We start from the raw sequence: 16,858 nt of genomic DNA, 5'->3' as shown, positions 1-16,858 counted from the left end.
GGATCATACACAGAGATAGAAATTATGAAGAAGGGGAAAGGGAGAGATGTATATTAAGCAGAATTTGCATAAATTAATCCTGAAATTAATCATGGTTTACTTCTGATTCTTCACACGTAACCACTGTTTGTTCATTGTTTTCAACACATGAAAATTAAAAAGAGGTATTATTACTGTCGGCTTAAACTGATGTGAAGCCATGCCCTCTTCTCAGCAGCATTTCCCCACTATTTCTCTAGCACTGTTTTTATTGCTTACAGAGCTTCCTAATTCAAAACATTTTTATTCAAAGGGTCATTTTCATTTGGATCAATGAATTGCTAGCATTATCTAGCAGCCAAGGTGGGCCTGTATAGCCAGACTGCCCTGATCAAAGCTGGAACTTGGACTCGATACTACTTTGTGTTGAAAACCCTTAACGCTCTGTTGCTAAGGTTTGCTTAAGTAGTACAGTATATTTAGCTCATTAGATATAGATATTAGATATTAGATATATTGAAAAGGAGAGAATATCAGTACACTTCAGAGAATGAGAAAGGAAAACAGAAAAGCACATGAATATTTTTCTCTAAAAAAGCCCCAACAATATTCTCATCAGACAACTCAGAGGGGAAGAGATTTTCTACATTAGATTAAATATCACCAAAAATGCCTAAAATGACTGTCATTTAAATAGTATCAAAAGAAACATTCAGATTTTTCAAATTCCTGAAGGAAGGTGAAGATGATCATGGGTACAAAAACAGAAGCAGAAATACTGAATTTAAAACTGACTTAATAAAAAGTAATATAATGTAAAGCTCTAAAATTTAGCTTTTATTATGTTCTCTTTGAATTACTGAACAAACTTGCTTTCTCTCCTTCTGGGAATTCCCTAGAATGGGGAAAATCCCAGTGAGACTAGAGTAGGTGTAACTAGCCACTGTGTAGTACATACGATTTACTGGCCTTTCATGATTCTCACAACTGAACAAATACAAAGGAGAGAATATTTCTTGCCTCTAATATAACACAACATTGTGGTGAAAAAGTCTCAGACCTCTTTTGGATCTAGCTTAACATTTCAGTTTAGCCTTGGTCTGTTTTGTCGAATTTTATTTTGAAGATTTGAACATGTGCTGTGGGAAAATATCCACAGTACAGAGACAAAAAGACCATACTCTTTTCAAACTCTGATTTTCTTGACTCATTTATGCTTTCACTTCTTTTAATCATCCACTGAAATATCTTATTGGGTGGTAGAAAACTTTCAGGATTTCTAAAATGATTACCTCAGGAATTTACTTAACTATACTGTGGTTTAAGCATGGAGCAATCTGGTTCTAGGTTTGTAGGACCTATAATGACTGAGAAAAACTTAAAAATCATAGAAAATCTCTATTTTTTTTTCTTCAACGTTCCTGAACATGACAAGGTTTTCTTTAAAAAAAGCCCAAAACTTTTCAGACAATTCAAACACTTGCCTATTGCTTGGATGTTTTATGGTCTGGGTTCTCTCTGTAGCCCAGTGATGAACACTGTAGAAGCACTACCCAAGCTGATGTCAGCACAATAATAGATACTTACAGAGGAGTCCCTCTCCAGTACAGTGAGATGCAAAAACTTTACACCATCATCCATTCAGAGGGCTTTTTTGAAGTGTGTTTGATTTTACATCAAAAAACATTTGTCACCACAACACAAACAAGTGAATGGTAGATTGGTATAAAGCAGCAGGAATCTTTTCAATGAGTTTTGCCATCAGGGAAAACATGTGTTTTATGAAACAGAAATATATATAAACATATAAATATACAAACTGTTTATATAATGTTTATATATAACATTAATAGATATATATAAAAAGACAAACTGGTTTGTAGATCTCATTATTGAGTGAGTAAACAGCTGAAATGGAACAACTGTAGAAAAATCTCTGGCAAGGGAGAAAATTAAATGAATGGCTGTGACTACATGTAGGAGGGACACGAGAGTTATATCTTCTTATATGTACAATCACACTTCAACTGAAAAAAACCCGAAATTTGTAACACAAAGAATTAGCTGTCCACAGCTCTTCAAGAACTTCAATGAAGAATTTTGTTGACCCTTTACGCAGAATCAGATTTTACCCTCCTAGATATTAAAAGATGAAACAAATAGAAAGGCATCCAGATGAATGCCCTGAAGCATTTATGGTAGTACACTGTACTGCATTTCAGTGAAATTATGGTATTAAAAAGACAAAGAATTCCTAAATTATGTTACAAATATGAAAACTTGAACACAAAGAAATTATTTTTTTGACTAATTACCAAAAAGCTTTCTTATGGAACAACACACCTGTAACGTTTCCTCACCTCACTAGCAGTTAAATCTGGGTAAAAGGTGGCACAACACTGATGAATTCATAATCTGTGGAATGTTTAATTCTGAAGCTGAAGCTCTAAAGAGATTTAAAAACTCAAATAAATCTATCTTTAGATATTTAAGTCTCAGCAAACATTCCATAATTCTTACCAAACATCTGTTTTGTATTTAAGAAAGATTGTGGAAATTTTCAGAATTGCTACTCTCTAGCTTTATTTGCCTCCCACATTGTTCTTCATTGATGCCTCTTGATTACATTATTTTTGGAATGGCAGTTACATAATTATTTTCAATGCAATCTGACAGTAATGTTAGAATAGACCATCTCTGAAACAGGCTGTGCTCACCCACAACTGAAGCAGGCTGCCTACAGTTCCTGTGCTGAACATTATATCATGATGAAATACCAGCACTAAAGCAGAAAAGAACAACACAAAACAAAATAACCTTTGCAACCCAAGCAAAGGGTGATCTTTACATTCCCAAGAACAGAATAAGACAAATAAGACATGTGAACATTAATCTTTTCTATATCTCTTAAAAAAAAGATTTATCAGACAACAGTGAACAAAGTGGAAATAATATGGTTGTTTGGACAGCCCACAGGGTCCTTGTTCTTGTTATCACTATTTTCTATATACTGATAAATCAACAAAGTAAACTGTACTTCTGCTTTAGTATCATACAGAAAACAGGGCACCTACCATACAAAATCTTGCTGTCAGTTCTTTTCAGGTAAAAAATAAAAATAACCCCCACACATCATTAAGTATTGGCATTTTGCACACAAGCATATTGTGTTTTATAAATAATATTATTAGGAGTAACATCATAGATGTGTTTTCACTACAGAGTCATCAAGACAAAGTACAGTGTGGTCCAAGTACTTATAATTTTCTTCAATAAGATGTTGTTCTAAAAGCTTATAGCCAGGACAGCAATTTTGACAAGTTTGACAATTTTATCAAGTTTGTCAGTGCAGCGCTTCCTGCTGAATCTATACAGGTCACGAATGGAAAGTATAACCAAAATGAGACATCATTTACATACATTTATTCAATGCATCATAGATAATGAAAGCAATAAATATATTTAAATATATGTATATTTATTATATGGGAATAGATTAGAATAGAATAGTTCAGTTGGAAGGGACCTACAACCATCATCAAGTTCAATTGCCCAGACACTTCAGGATAATTTTTTTCTCAAGTTTTTACTTTGAAACTATCTTACTGTTGATTAACTGATTTTAAAAAAAAGTGTTCTCTGAAGTCCCATCTAATTATAAAGGCATTAACTAAAATCTGGGATTACAGTAACATTAAGGCTTGTGGGGCAAAGATGAGAATGAGCAGGATGTGGGGGGAGTGTGCATGGGTAACCTTCAGTGGCCAAGATTAACTCTGCTGTGGCAGGCAGGAATCCCCTCTAGGTAAGTCCCTTTACCTTTTTCACAATTTAAGCTCTCTTGGGAGAGGTAGATCCTTAAATATCAGACAGGAAAAGTGCAATCCTGTACAACCCCAGCTTCTGATGCTTACCAATAGACAACTCCTGTGTCTCCATTTAAGCAGAATTTAATGAGAAACAAAGAATAAAATCTGAAGACAAATCTGCACAATTTTGCTGCCTGTACATGGAGTAATAAGAATTCCAGCAAAACCAACAATTACTTTTTTCCAACAGCTCATTTTTCATTTGGTCCTTTATGGGAAAAAGAAAAACAAAAACTAATTTTTAAAATTATTTAACAATACTAACAGGATATTTCAAATTAATAATACTAACAGGATCAGACTGTTAGAAAAAGAAATAAAAATTCAGTCTCATTGCTACTGAGAACATAAAAAATGCCAGTCTTCCCACATGAGTACTGAACTTGATCTGCTTATGCTTTATTTTCAGCTCTGACCAATGTTTTTTTTTTCTTTCTGCTGTTTATACTATGAAGGTTTATGCATTTTGTATAAACAGGGATCTGAAAGAACAGAGGAAATATAGCAAGTGATGGATGGAAGAAATTAACAAAAGGTAATTATTCTTTGGATGTAGAAGTTATTTTTGAAAGATGATAGACAGGAAGAGAAGTACACTAAGAATATGATATGTAAGAATAACAAGAAGAGGTGAAAGCAAATTAGGGGAAATTTCATGGTTCAACAATGACATGATATTGATGTCGCACAGGAGAAAAAGGAGGAACAAAGGACTAAATTCAGAAATGGAAAGAAGAAAGAGTAAAATACAGAAGAGAGCACATTGATATATTTGGGAACATTACCACCTTCTTATTTTATAATTAGTAGTCACAAAGATCAATGTGTTCTAAAAAGCTGCACCTACTTTGGCAACATACTACTGAAAAATAATTTTATATTTTCTTCAGCCTTGGAGTATATGATTCAAGGGAACCTGGATGTCAGCATCAAATAAATTACTGTAGCTTGATATAGGAGCTAACAACTGGAGCCATATAAAACAAGCAAACAAAACCTTACAGGTAAGCTCCTATGGAAAAAACAACTCAGACAGCTCCTAGAGGCAAGATAATATATATGGCTGCCCAGAATGTTTTTACACAAATTTGTTACCATTGACTCTGTATGACTTTCATTGCAACTTTTGATTTGTGCCAGCAGCTCTTTACTGTCAAGAGTACTAAAATTCACCCAAAGATATTTATGTCTAGAAATGCATCGAGGAAAATTGTTATTTCCATTAATAGTACAGCCTGTAAGTAATTCATTAACAAGAGAGAATGGAATATTGATCATAACATTCTGTTATCAAAGGCGGAGAAAATACAATATTTTTGGAGTTGGGTGTTAAAATCTAGTGCCTAACACCTGCCTATTGTGACAAATATTTTCAAAAGAGTTTCTTTAGACAACTTCCCTTTTGATTGTTGTGAATCTTGCATATCAGACACCTCCAGACTGAAAAGGCAAGCGACGTTTTATTTTAAATGGTCAAAAACAGTTTCCAGTAATAGTAGGACAATAACCAAACCATTAAAAATCTGTGGAAGTTATACAGAAAGGTATTTATTTGGGCTACAAATTATAGATACTTTCATAACACAAAGTAATATTCAATGTATATCATGGAATACAGCAGATGCCCAAGGAATACCCTGCAGTACTGACAATGCTAGTGCCCACTGTATCACTGCTTTAAATGCTATCTACTTGGAACTGCTCAGCTGGTAACAACCCTACAGAGATCAAAAGGCAATAGTTCACTCTGTGAAGGGGGATGTTATAATGTGAAGCAATGGCCATATGTTACAGAGCATTACTGAGATAAAATGACATCTTTTTGTAGCACAAATTAACACAAACCCCTTTTTACCGTGATATTGGACAATTGGTAAATAAGCTTTCATCCCAACATTCTCTTCCCTGATCACAATTATTTTACTTCCTGACTTTCCATTTTCTTCCAACAGAGGTATCAACTCTGGATTTTCCACAGACAGATGAAGCCTCAGAAGGAATGCAGAATGATGGGAAAGATGATGCTCAGGAGGTTGCTGCAACATCACCTGACTGTATCACCAGCAAATAAGAATCAGGTCTGTCACAGCATTAGTAATTTTAGTCTCCAAAAAATGCAAACAATAATTTTGTATATCCTTTTATTTCAGCCTGGTTCCATTTCAGTGAATGACAATGGGAAAAGGAATTTCTTTCTGCTAGTCACTCAAAGATAAGGATTTCAGGAAGAACCCTTTCACATCCTAAACTTCCTGTGTAACTGGACACATGCAAGTTTGTGTGTACTTAGAGCATACCATTTTGACATTTTTTTCCAAATGGTCATAGTTGAAAGAGATATTTTATTAGAGTTTAGTTGTATTAGGTGGGAAAACAGGCTGAAATGTGCAGAGATGTTGTGTGTTTCTGAAATTAAACTACATTACCAAAAAATTACTATTAATTTTGTCTCATGTTGCAATACTCAGGTTGATGATGTCCTTTTGCTATAAACATTCATCTAATGTCTTTTCCCTTTCTTTTCACACTCTTTTTGAGGAAAGTCTACTTCCTTGGCTTAAAAATTCTTAAGTATTTGAAGGCATGAAATAAATTATGTTTTGAATCCACCACTCTCATCTTGCACCATTAGCAATGGTTTTACACTGGCCTTTGTATCTTAGATGGATGAATTTTCTTTTGCCATTATGGTGTTGAAACTGGCCTATGCTATCAACAGCCCATGAGAAAGCATGTACACCCTCAGGAAGGTTCAACACAGATTCAGCTACGGATAGCTGGCAAATAGGGCACCCACTAAAAACATGAAAAGGCTGATGATCACATTATTTTACTTTTGTGGGTAGTGTCTAATAGCTTACTGACCTCCAAAGGTGGAAAACTGCATTCTAGTGAGAGCAGAAAATTTTGCATCTTTACGGCAAACATTTAACTATCTCTTAATAACAAAACTATAAGGAGTGTCACTGGGTTTCAGACAAGTGTTCTTGGCCAGGTGAGAGAACACAAGATGGAGTAGCTGATTTTCTTCTCTCAGTAAAATATACCCCAAGAACATATCACCTGCAAGGATCAAAATATTTCTAGATTCATTTACTCCATTACCCAAGTGAACTCTCTAGAGGATTAAGCAATTGTTTCCCAGCCTCACATGCACTAAAGCTAAAAGCTTGGTAAATACTAGCTTTATCTCACAAACCATAATTTTTAATTGCTAACACGCATAGGAAAGGCATAATCCTCCACTGATGATATCATAGTCTATTGCCATGGAAATTATTGCAATATCATAAACACAGGTTTAAGATGATGTCACTTTCATAGGAAAGAGGGAAATTTCACTGGAATGTAAATGACATTGGGAATAAACACATAGATGTCATACAGTGAAAAACTCTCCCACTAGCCAGTTGAACTATAGAATATGGAGACAACAACCAGACTTGCAGCTGAACCGAAATAAATTTCTCCTGCCCAAACACTGTGTTACTGCCTATGAACCTCTGAACAGAGAACCCTCTGAACTCTTGTCAGGGCTCCCTTTTGTAAGTTCACCACACCACAAAGGAATCAAAGCCCTTCCCTGACAGACGTACAGTTTAACCACAAGAACATGAACAAAGTATGGCTATGAGAACCCAGTGTAGAATCTCAGAACAACGTTGTAGCTGGAATGCTTCCTAGAATAAGTACTTCAGAAGTGGGAGGAAAAGAACTCCACAGTCTACTGAAGCACACAAAATAACATGAAGTCAGATGCAAATGCAGAAGTACGATCTCAGTGTGGCAAGTGCAAAGCATTTTGGCATTAGCTCAGGAAAATATGTATTTAACCTTCAGCTCTGAAGTACTCTAAGAGGTGTCAAACAACTCAAGGATTGGAAGCTGAAATTTGTGTGTAAGCTTTGTGTTGCCATGAGTTGGGAGTGTTGAGTTCTGTGCCTGACCCCAAATCGAGATGAGAAGCTTGAACTGAGAAAAGGGAGTGGAGAAATGTACAAGGCAATAATGATCTCACCTAAGAAAAACCTTTTATCTTGAAGAATATCAAAGCAATTTACAAACTTAAGCAGACCAGACACTGCAACTGGTAGGAACAGAAGGAGACACCTGGGAACTCGCTCATGGAAAGGAGGAGGTAACAGAGGACTCACTCAGTGCCATACCTTCCAAAATACTGCTGCTGGGAGAAGACAGCAGTACTAGAACAGAGCTTCTCTCTGAATTTTGCCATGCAGCCTTGTGATAAAATTGCAGAAAGCGAGCAGATAGGCAGATAGACAGAAAGAAATGCAGAAAAGCAAGGGGCCTTTGGATAACTGGGGACCTGTCACTGCTAGGACAGTAGTTTCCCTGCTTTTTGTCTCAACTTCAACTCTTCAGGTAATCTCTTCACACTTTCTGCAGTGAAACTTTTGCTCATTCCTATTGTTTTTGCCTCTTTTAATACCCTACACTAATTCTCTTTACTTATTCCTATCTTTTTACAAAGCAAACTGCACTTCTTCCAGTCCTCAAACTGCAAAATGTTTTCCCAATGCACAGTAGGGCAAATAGTGCTGTTCTTGGTGACGGGGATTCATGTACTACAGGCTTGACTGTAGTACCATAGGGGCTATTTTTAAATAGCACTACTAAAAAAATACTATTAAAACTTAACTAGATAAATGAGTCTAAAAAACAAGAGGCATATCAGTTATTGCTGAAATGGAATTGCCTCTGGAAGTAAAAACAGCACCTAATTACATCACACAGTAGTGTAGGACACAAAATGAAGACATCCAATGAAAGGGCAGGGACATTTCAATTAAACAGAAACCAGAAAGCAATACTTTTGTTGTGCTTAATTTAAGAGACATTGTGTGACCACTTTCCACATTCATATTTCCAGAAACTTTTGAAACTTCCACGTTTCCATTTAGGAAGAGGAGGAAAAAAACCCATTTTCATGAATAAAAGCCAAAGACAAGGGCTGAGCAGGTGTTCTAGCACCACCAGTCCTTCTCAGAGAGGGTGCACAGCATCCTCTGTGGCACAAACACCAGTTTCTTTCAGAAGGTGCCAGCTGGGATCAATGGTGCACTGTCTCTTGCTTGGGGTTCATAACCTTAATTTCAAATGTAACCCTTATAATGAGTTAAAAAAAGTCCCTGGTGGCCTTGCCCTACTTATTTTATGTTAATTTAAGAAGCACCCAAGCAGACATTTTCCCTCCTTTTTTCCTCTTCAATATATTGTCTTTTTTTTTTTGTTAGTGGAACTTTGTTGGAAGCTTTTCAAGTCTGGAGTATAACACCAAATACCTTTAACATGCTAGAATATTAAACTGCGTCTCACCCTAAAATAAACTATCACTCAGATTTTGCTGGTGAATGACAATTTAATTTCAGTCCGCAGCAGAGAAAAGCTTCTTTTGACATGAATGAGCTTGGATCAGGCCCCACGTCACCAGTGTTTGGGCCAGTAGAGATACTCAAAAGCTGTATAAGCACAGAAGACAATTTTCTTACTGAATGCCATTAATGAAGATTTCATCAATTTGATTTTTATCCCATTTTTCTTTTTGGGCCCAAGACACAACTTCCTTCCTGACACATAAGAGAAGGCAAACAAGAGTTTCTCTAAACATTTAGGTTCTCTAAAATCAGAGCAGAACAACAAAATGCTGAGCCTGTACATCCTGCATTTAAAATGCACCCAAACTTTACTAGGTTGGAGAAGAAGACAAGGAACAAGACAGCATTGGGTATGAAATAAAGCCCAGATTTTTCACTATTACATAAATGAAACAACTCACAGATGACACATTCTCTCATGCCTTGATGTCTTTCACTGGATACAAAGATTAATTTCCTCAACTGGACTAAGCTTGTATTCCTTCACAGCTGTGCTTTCCCATGCTGCTGGCAACGGCAGATTGACTAGAATGAGGAGTGGCTGCTGCAGGGGAAGCATTACAGATAAAAACAAAAACACAAATGAATTGGACTTGAAGGATTCTAGAACACTTTGCTGCTAGAAGCTAAAGAGGAAAAAAAAATACCAAAACAAGGTAAAAACATCAAAAGTTGATAACATGCATGAGAAATGGTGGAAATGAGAACCTGTGTGAGATCTGGGAAAAAAACAAAAAAGAAAATGAAGTCATATGCAAGACTTCCTCTGACCACTCAAAAGACACGTAAGAAAACTCCTTTTTCACATTCCCACTAGAAGAAGCCTGCGATTATTGTTCTAAATACTGCACTTCTGAAAAAGAAAGTACAGACATAGTTTTGGATCACGGACACTTCCAGTGTGCCAATGAGCCAATGAGCCATTTACTTTAGCACTTCAGCAGACAATAATCATCACTAGACACTTAAAAGGAAGACACAGAATGTCACTAATGAGATACTTTTGCCATTTGGCCCAAGCAGAGGTTGTGCTCTGTTAGCAAAGAGGATTTGATGTGTTTGGGATGTTCATACCAATGTGCATTTGTCACCACTGTCCATTGCAGATCAGCAACACACTAGTCTGTATGGAGCTCTCTGTGCTTTCTCTGCCTTGCCCTTCTGTCTTGCTGAATGCTTACAGTCAGTTTAGTACTTGCAGTAATTATTAATGGTGGTTGTTAAAACGGGGGGCTGGAAGCAGAACTTTAAGTTCTACTCCCTAAAGGGAGTGAAGAAATGTGATCAGAGGAAAGAAGCCCACAGAAAACTAAGATCTGAAATTCTGAACATTCTAAAAAATGCAGTTTTCCACTATTTGGACTGCGGTGTCATTCTCTTGAGTTAAACTGAAAGACTGTTGTGACTATCCAAAGACTGTTTTTCCATCTTACATTTTGTTCTATGCTTCTGCTGTTTTCAATTGCCATGCCAAAGCTTCTCCTGCTTATTCTAATTGTTTTAGTGCGTCTGACTCTCACTGGTTTATATGTTTAGTCTTGTCCTGGTTTAATATGAATTAAAATGCCAATGCCATGACCAGTCTGCAAATATGAGTCAGAAGAGAATCAATCTATTTAAATAATACCATGGATGGTACTATCCATGGTTTGATATCTAGATCATATAGATCATATAGAATAATGCTGGTTTTGTTTTTTACTACTATTGTCTGCTATTGCCAATGAAGTGTTGATTGTGATTGTGACCACAAATATGTTTTGCTCCTGGTCCTATTAAGCCAAAAGAGTGTGGTTTACTGCATGTATGTACGTGAGGTTGTTTTGATCATATGAAGTTCACTTTAGAAAACCCACATTCTGCCACTGCAGTGCTGCAGGACAATGAGAAAAGAATTTCCAATGAGAACAGTGTTTTAAAAGCAAACCACTGGGGCCCTTCTTTTTAGAAGGTTTTTAAGACATGCTACCCTTTCTTGTCAATTTGATTATTTCTCAGAACTACATCTGAGTATCTGTCTTCAACCAAAAGTCCCTGTCCTTTTCTGTCTTGGTCATTATATAAGATTCAGCATATTTCAAACTGTACATTTCCATTTCACACAGAGGTTACACTCCTTTAAACCATCAGATTACTGTACTGAGTAAAAGCACTATATGCTAATTTTTTTTTTCATGGTGAATCTGGCTACCGTATGTCCAATGGTGACTTGAAGGTTTTTGGTACCCTGCCTCTACAGACCTGGGAATGTTTAACATTTCAAGACTGCCACTACCATTTCAAGTCTGACCCTGAGCTTCTAGCTCTCCAGTCAGAGGGCTGACTGTTTAGGTTGTGTCCTAAAGGGCCAACAACATATTTTACCAGTTTGAGTTATAACACAGCATTGTCTAGCTCTGGTAGAGTCTCAGTTGATATCACTACCTTCTAAGAAAGATAGGCTTTAGTGTTGTGAATATGCCTATTAAACACAATGTATACAAAAACGTGTCTGACTTCCTCTGTGTAACTCTCACAAAATTTATTCAGGCTCATCCAAATGGGTGATAGGCATTTAACATGATCACTCTTGTCCATGTCTTTTATAAACTGAAACATCAGCACAAATGACAAACTCACAAAATCCCAATGCTCCTCCCAGCTAAAATGAACCCTAGCTTTAAATCTAGAATATGCAGCCCCCTCTAAATCCCATATACAAAGACAGTCAAGAGTTGTGCTCCTAGAATCTAATCTCAACCTAACCTAACCTGACAGTTTCTATATTTCATAAAGCTGGTTTATAGTTTCCTGTTCCACCTAGGCAGAATCATGCCTACTGCTTAGTAATTTCCAGTAATTCTACCCAGATTTTCCTAACCCAGGATATATTTAAACAATGTCTGCATAGGTACTACATGGAAAGTTTGGTCAGGTTAAACTCCTGCCAGCTAAATTTAAACACACTGTTCTTCTTAAGTGCCTGAGGTTCTGTGCTAGTAACAGAAAGAATGAAGCCATCCCTTCTTTTTCAACTGAAGCTGACTGGCTTATCATTTATGAAAAGCCCTTCACTACTTAAAGCGGGGGCTAATAATGGTGAGTCAGATATGTACTTGTGATAGCATTTGTACACTTAGGAAACTCTCAACTGGTTGAAATGTGAGATGGCTTTTCTTCAGCCACTTCATCTCAGTGTAACAGGATCTGTCACTCCAGTCCATGGTGTAATTTCTGGTTACAGTATGGCCAGTTATTATGACTTCAAATAAATGACTGCATTTCTATCATACCAGAGTTGTGGACGAAAAACAAACAAACAAAACAAAACAAAACAAAAAAGGAGTAAGGAGTTTTCTTGTTTGTTTGTTTAAGTATCAAGAAAAGCCTAAAGTTGCAGGTATCAGCAGTGCTTAAAGTGGCATACCGTTTTTTGACTACTTTTTCCCCCACATTTTAGACAGGCAGGAAAAGGAATGTCTTGAGGTTAAAGCACCATGTTTTACATTTCAGTGCAACATCATTGGCATCTGAGAGCTCATTCACACATAACATCAAGATCAGTTCCATAGTTCTTACTCTGACTTACAAGACAGCTATTCCTCTTGGAAAGCTGCCACTGTGTTCTGCAAATTACACAGAGCATTAAATCTTTCTGACACAGGTTCTATGATTATTTAAGGGGCTCCATCACTTCTGCAACACATGTCTACACCTAAGCAGTACTCACTCCTCAGCATGTTCCTCTAATCACGTATTCTACGCTTTTTTGACCCACAGGCTTTGGTATAATTGTCTGTTGATAAAGAACATTTTTTTATTGCAGAATTCCTAGAAGGACAAACTGATGGAGTCCAGATACATACACTTTAAATCCTATTTTAACCAAATCTGCATATAGAGTATCAAGATGTGTTTAAAATAGTGAAAATCAAAGACTGATCTGCAAGTTTACTGGGACTGACAAGGCCAGCCAGTTCAGGTTAGAATTTCCACTGTGAATTCTTGCAATTTTGATTGAATTCTCCTGTTATTTAGTATTGTCTACAAAGCCTGGGCTACTGGAACTGAGGACTCTCATGAACTTCTGTACCTGAATTTTTCAAATTCAATTTTCAAACCTTACTTACATAGAAAAAAGAAGAAAAAAAGACAATGAGATCCAAGTATTTAATTTGAAAAACAAAATGCTCAGAAAATGAATAAAGATAAATTAAGATATTAAATTTAAAAGCTTTTAAAACAATAAAAAACATAGCTTTGGGATGCAGAGCTGCTAAATTTTTGAGGGCTTCCTATATGCACTTCTTGATATGTTTGGACATTAATACCTTGGGAGGCCCTCCCTCTCTCCCCGTTTCCCTCCATCTCATTTCAAAGTGTTGCATAAAATGTTTTATGCAAGTAATCAACTTACAACCTACTGATTAATGGAGCTAACTTCAGTTTCTTTCCAATATTAACCTTATTTTTTCGCTTTTCCAGTGGAGACAAGTGTGCTTTGAACTGAAAACGTGTTACGGTTGACCAGCTTTCAGAACCCTTTGCTGATAATGAGTATCAGAGCCCCAGGTTTCCCGTGAGGGTGTCTACGAAACGCTGCTTCCCTGGCCAAGGCCAATACCGACCCATCCGGCACAGCTGAAAACACAAACCCAAGCCTCTCCTCTCCTCTCCTCTCTCCAGAGTCACAGACAGATGATCAAAGCTCCGGCACGCAACACGTTCAAAACTCTCCCCGTTCCCACACTTTTCTTTCAAAGTACTTTTTGCAGTCGACATCACCCGGGCGCAGCCGCCCCCCTTCAGAGTCTCAGAATCCCAGAATGGATAAGGTTGGAAGCGACCACAGGGGGTCACTTGGTCCAACATCCCTGCTCAAGCAGGGTCACCCCAGGGCACATCACACAGGATTGCATCCAGACCGTTCCTGAACGCCTCCAGTGATGGTGACTCCACAACCCCTCTGAGCAACTTGTGCCTGGGCTCAGTCCTCTCCTCTGCCACAGCCGCGGTTCCCTCTGCCCGGGGCCAAGCGCTCCGCCCGCCGCTCCTGGCGCCGACCCCGCTTTTGCCATCCCGGCCTGGGGAGAAAAGTGACACCCGCTTGGCTCGGCCCGGGGTGCATCCTGACCCGGCCTACCCCGGGGACGCCCGGCGTGCCTGCGCTGTTCCCCAGATACCGTGACGCCCTGCGCTCCCGTCACCTCAGGGTCGCTCCGCCTATTGCGGGCAGAAAACCCCCATCCAGTACTAACCTGACCAGGTCGGTCATACAGGATCCCACTACCACCACCTCCGCGGCCATGGCGCCGGAGCGGCCCTTGGACCCTGACCTACCCCGGGCCCCGCCGCGGCTTCTCGGGTTGCCACGGGCGACGGGCTGCCCGCGGGGGCCTTCGCTGGGCAGGACTGTCCCTGCCGAACGCCTGCTGCCACGACCGCCCTCTCTCCCTTCCTCTCTGCCCCGCGCAGCTCCGGCCGCGATCGAACCGCCGTCCCACGCCCCGCGCGGCGGCTCGGCCTACACAGGCACTTGCAGCGGACGCCAATACTGGGCCAGTGAAGACCCCACCGGCCCGGGTGGGAGCGGCGGCGGCGGCGCGGGGGGAGCGGAGGCGCGCACGGCGCGCGGCGGGGCGGGGGCGCGCACGCCGTTGCCAAGCGGCGAATTCGGGCCGCCGTAGGTAATGGCGGGGCCGGGCCGGGTGGAATGGGGCGAATGAGCGGGGAAGGGAAAGCGGGAGGGAGCGAGCAACGCCACGGCCCTTCCCGGGACAGCGGCGGGCGGAAGGGGACCCGGCGCTGGGAGGCTCTGGCCCGGAGCCGGCGGAGGCTGGTGTTAGCACCGCCGCTGAGGCGGGGCGGGCGTAGCGCCGCGGGTGGCGGCACCAACTGGGGCGGGAGCGGGGCTTGGCTGGGGTCAGCCCGGAACGGGAGTGGATGGTCGGAAAGTTCCCCCTGAACGCGGGGAAGAGCTGGTTTACTTTGTGGGTGAGCGAGCACTGGAGCAGATTGTCCAGAGAGGGTGTGGAGTCTCCATCACTGGAGATATTCAAGAGCTGCCTGGACACAATTCGGTGCCACGTGATTTAGGATGACCCTGTCTGAGCAGGGAGGTTGGTCCAGATGACCCGTTGTGGTCCTTTCCAGCCTTACCTATTCTGGGATTCTGAGCGGTCTTCCGTGCCGGGGCTGAGGTAACTTTGGCGTTTACCCGGGGTTCCGCACATCCACATTGCTGATCGCATTCCACTGATGTGTTCGGGCACGGCTGCAGGAGGCGGCGGTCGTGAGTCCCCTCCTTTTCCCACTCTCACCCAGGCACAAGTTCGTGCCACCCACCCCCAAAGTGAAAACCACACAACCAGCTTGCCGACGGCCATGCCAAGAGGGTTAGACAGGAGAGGTCCTGTCACGCTTCCAGGTTTCCATCACAATATTCACCTTTTCCTTTTTAAATCTACTCGTTATCTTCATTATGATATGAGGAAGGTGATGGAAGGACAGAGTACCTTGCATCCTGACTCCGGTGCCCAAAGCAGTGCCCGGGTTCTTCTAACTTCATGGTTACTGTGAAGCCTGTGTAACATGAGCCCGAAGTCACAGTGATCACCAGCTGAATCAAAGAGGATTCAACTATTAGTTTGTTTCTTTCAAAGGTTTTGTTTTGGGACGGAAGCAGTCCAATGAATTTTGTTTTCCTTAATTCCCCTGAGTTTGTTTGTGTTCAGTTTCCAGTACTGTGGGAAACTTAAACTGAGGGGAAAAAACTTATATGACAGCTGAAATTTAGGAAACTGGTACAAATTGTGTTCTAGTTTGTAAAGCCCTTTGTTTACAAAGTAAGTCAGTGAGTTTACTTGATAGCAATCTTTAAGTATTGTGTATCTAGCTTTTTAAATAGAAGGTATTGTGACTTTAAAAAATTATGCAATAAAGTATGGAAAAATGCCTAACAGTCATTTAAATTTTGTGTTGACAATATCTGCAAATTTTATTAGCATAAAGATAAGGAATCTTATTTTAAAATTCACTTAGGAAGGTGCATCTGTTCAGCTGCGGTAACCAGGTGTATCATGTCTCACAATTTCACCCTCATAACACAGTCCCCATAAAATGTGTCAAACTCAGAACCTGCAATCTGCAATCTTCATGTATAACTTCAGGATTGCTAGACAAGCAAGCAAGCTAGATAGCTTGTTTTTCAGCATGTTCTTGTGGTTTAAGGAGTTCTTAACTTCATCAGTCCAGCTGCCCCCTGCTTGAAATTACTCTTCCCTACAGCATGGCTAGCAGACTGAAGTATGTGCCCTGTTGTAACCACTCTTGTGCAAAGTATTTTAGCTTAAACTAATTTTTATTAGTAGTTCAGTCTAAGCCATTGGACTTTGCATTGAAATAAGTCAAGTGTGGGCTTGTGTTCTCTCAGTCCCTCTGGGGAAGAATAAAGGTGAGTAGGCAGAAACTTTTAGTAGAAAAGTAGCAAACCAGAGGTAGTATCTTAAATTGCTGTAGGTGTTTGCTAAACAAACTGAAGTTGTTCCATTGTCAATTAAACAAATCATATATGAGAACACATTATGTGTCAGGGCATGGATACTTAGTCTTCAGCTTCTTCACTGCCATAAAATG

At 39.7% G+C, this 16,858-nt stretch overlaps 2 protein-coding genes across 4 annotated transcripts in view; one reads left to right on the top strand and one right to left on the bottom strand.

Annotated features, from left to right (window-relative positions):
* RBKS (ribokinase) overlaps positions 1–14,668 on the bottom strand; it is a 79,941-nt gene extending 65,273 nt beyond the window's left edge. Inside the window, exons 1-2 of one of the 2 annotated variants that reach the window (XM_058836507.1) lie at positions 14,482–14,606; positions 9,646–9,788 (exon numbers count right to left, since the gene is read on the bottom strand). In XM_058836507.1, the coding sequence (XP_058692490.1) occupies positions 9,646–9,656 (11 nt within the window). In that variant the 5' untranslated portion in view covers positions 9,657–9,788; positions 14,482–14,606. Of the gene's footprint in view, positions 1–9,645; positions 9,789–14,481 lie in introns of both variants that reach the window. The other variant, XM_058836506.1, reaches the window with a different exon arrangement.
* A 110-nt stretch (positions 14,669–14,778) lies between these two features.
* BABAM2 (BRISC and BRCA1 A complex member 2) overlaps positions 14,779–16,858 on the top strand; it is a 171,758-nt gene continuing 169,678 nt past the window's right edge. For both annotated transcript variants that reach the window (XM_058836505.1, XM_058836503.1), the window contains exon 1: positions 14,779–14,910. The gene's annotated coding sequence lies outside the window, so the exon portion shown is untranslated. The remainder of the gene's footprint in view (positions 14,911–16,858) is intronic.

The sequence above is a fragment of the Poecile atricapillus genome, chromosome 3, assembly GCF_030490865.1.
Source record: "Poecile atricapillus isolate bPoeAtr1 chromosome 3, bPoeAtr1.hap1, whole genome shotgun sequence".
NCBI classification, from domain to species: domain Eukaryota; kingdom Metazoa; phylum Chordata; class Aves; order Passeriformes; family Paridae; genus Poecile; species Poecile atricapillus.
The sequence above is the reverse complement of the archived record's forward strand: the minus strand, read 5'-3'. Positions and strand labels throughout refer to the sequence as shown.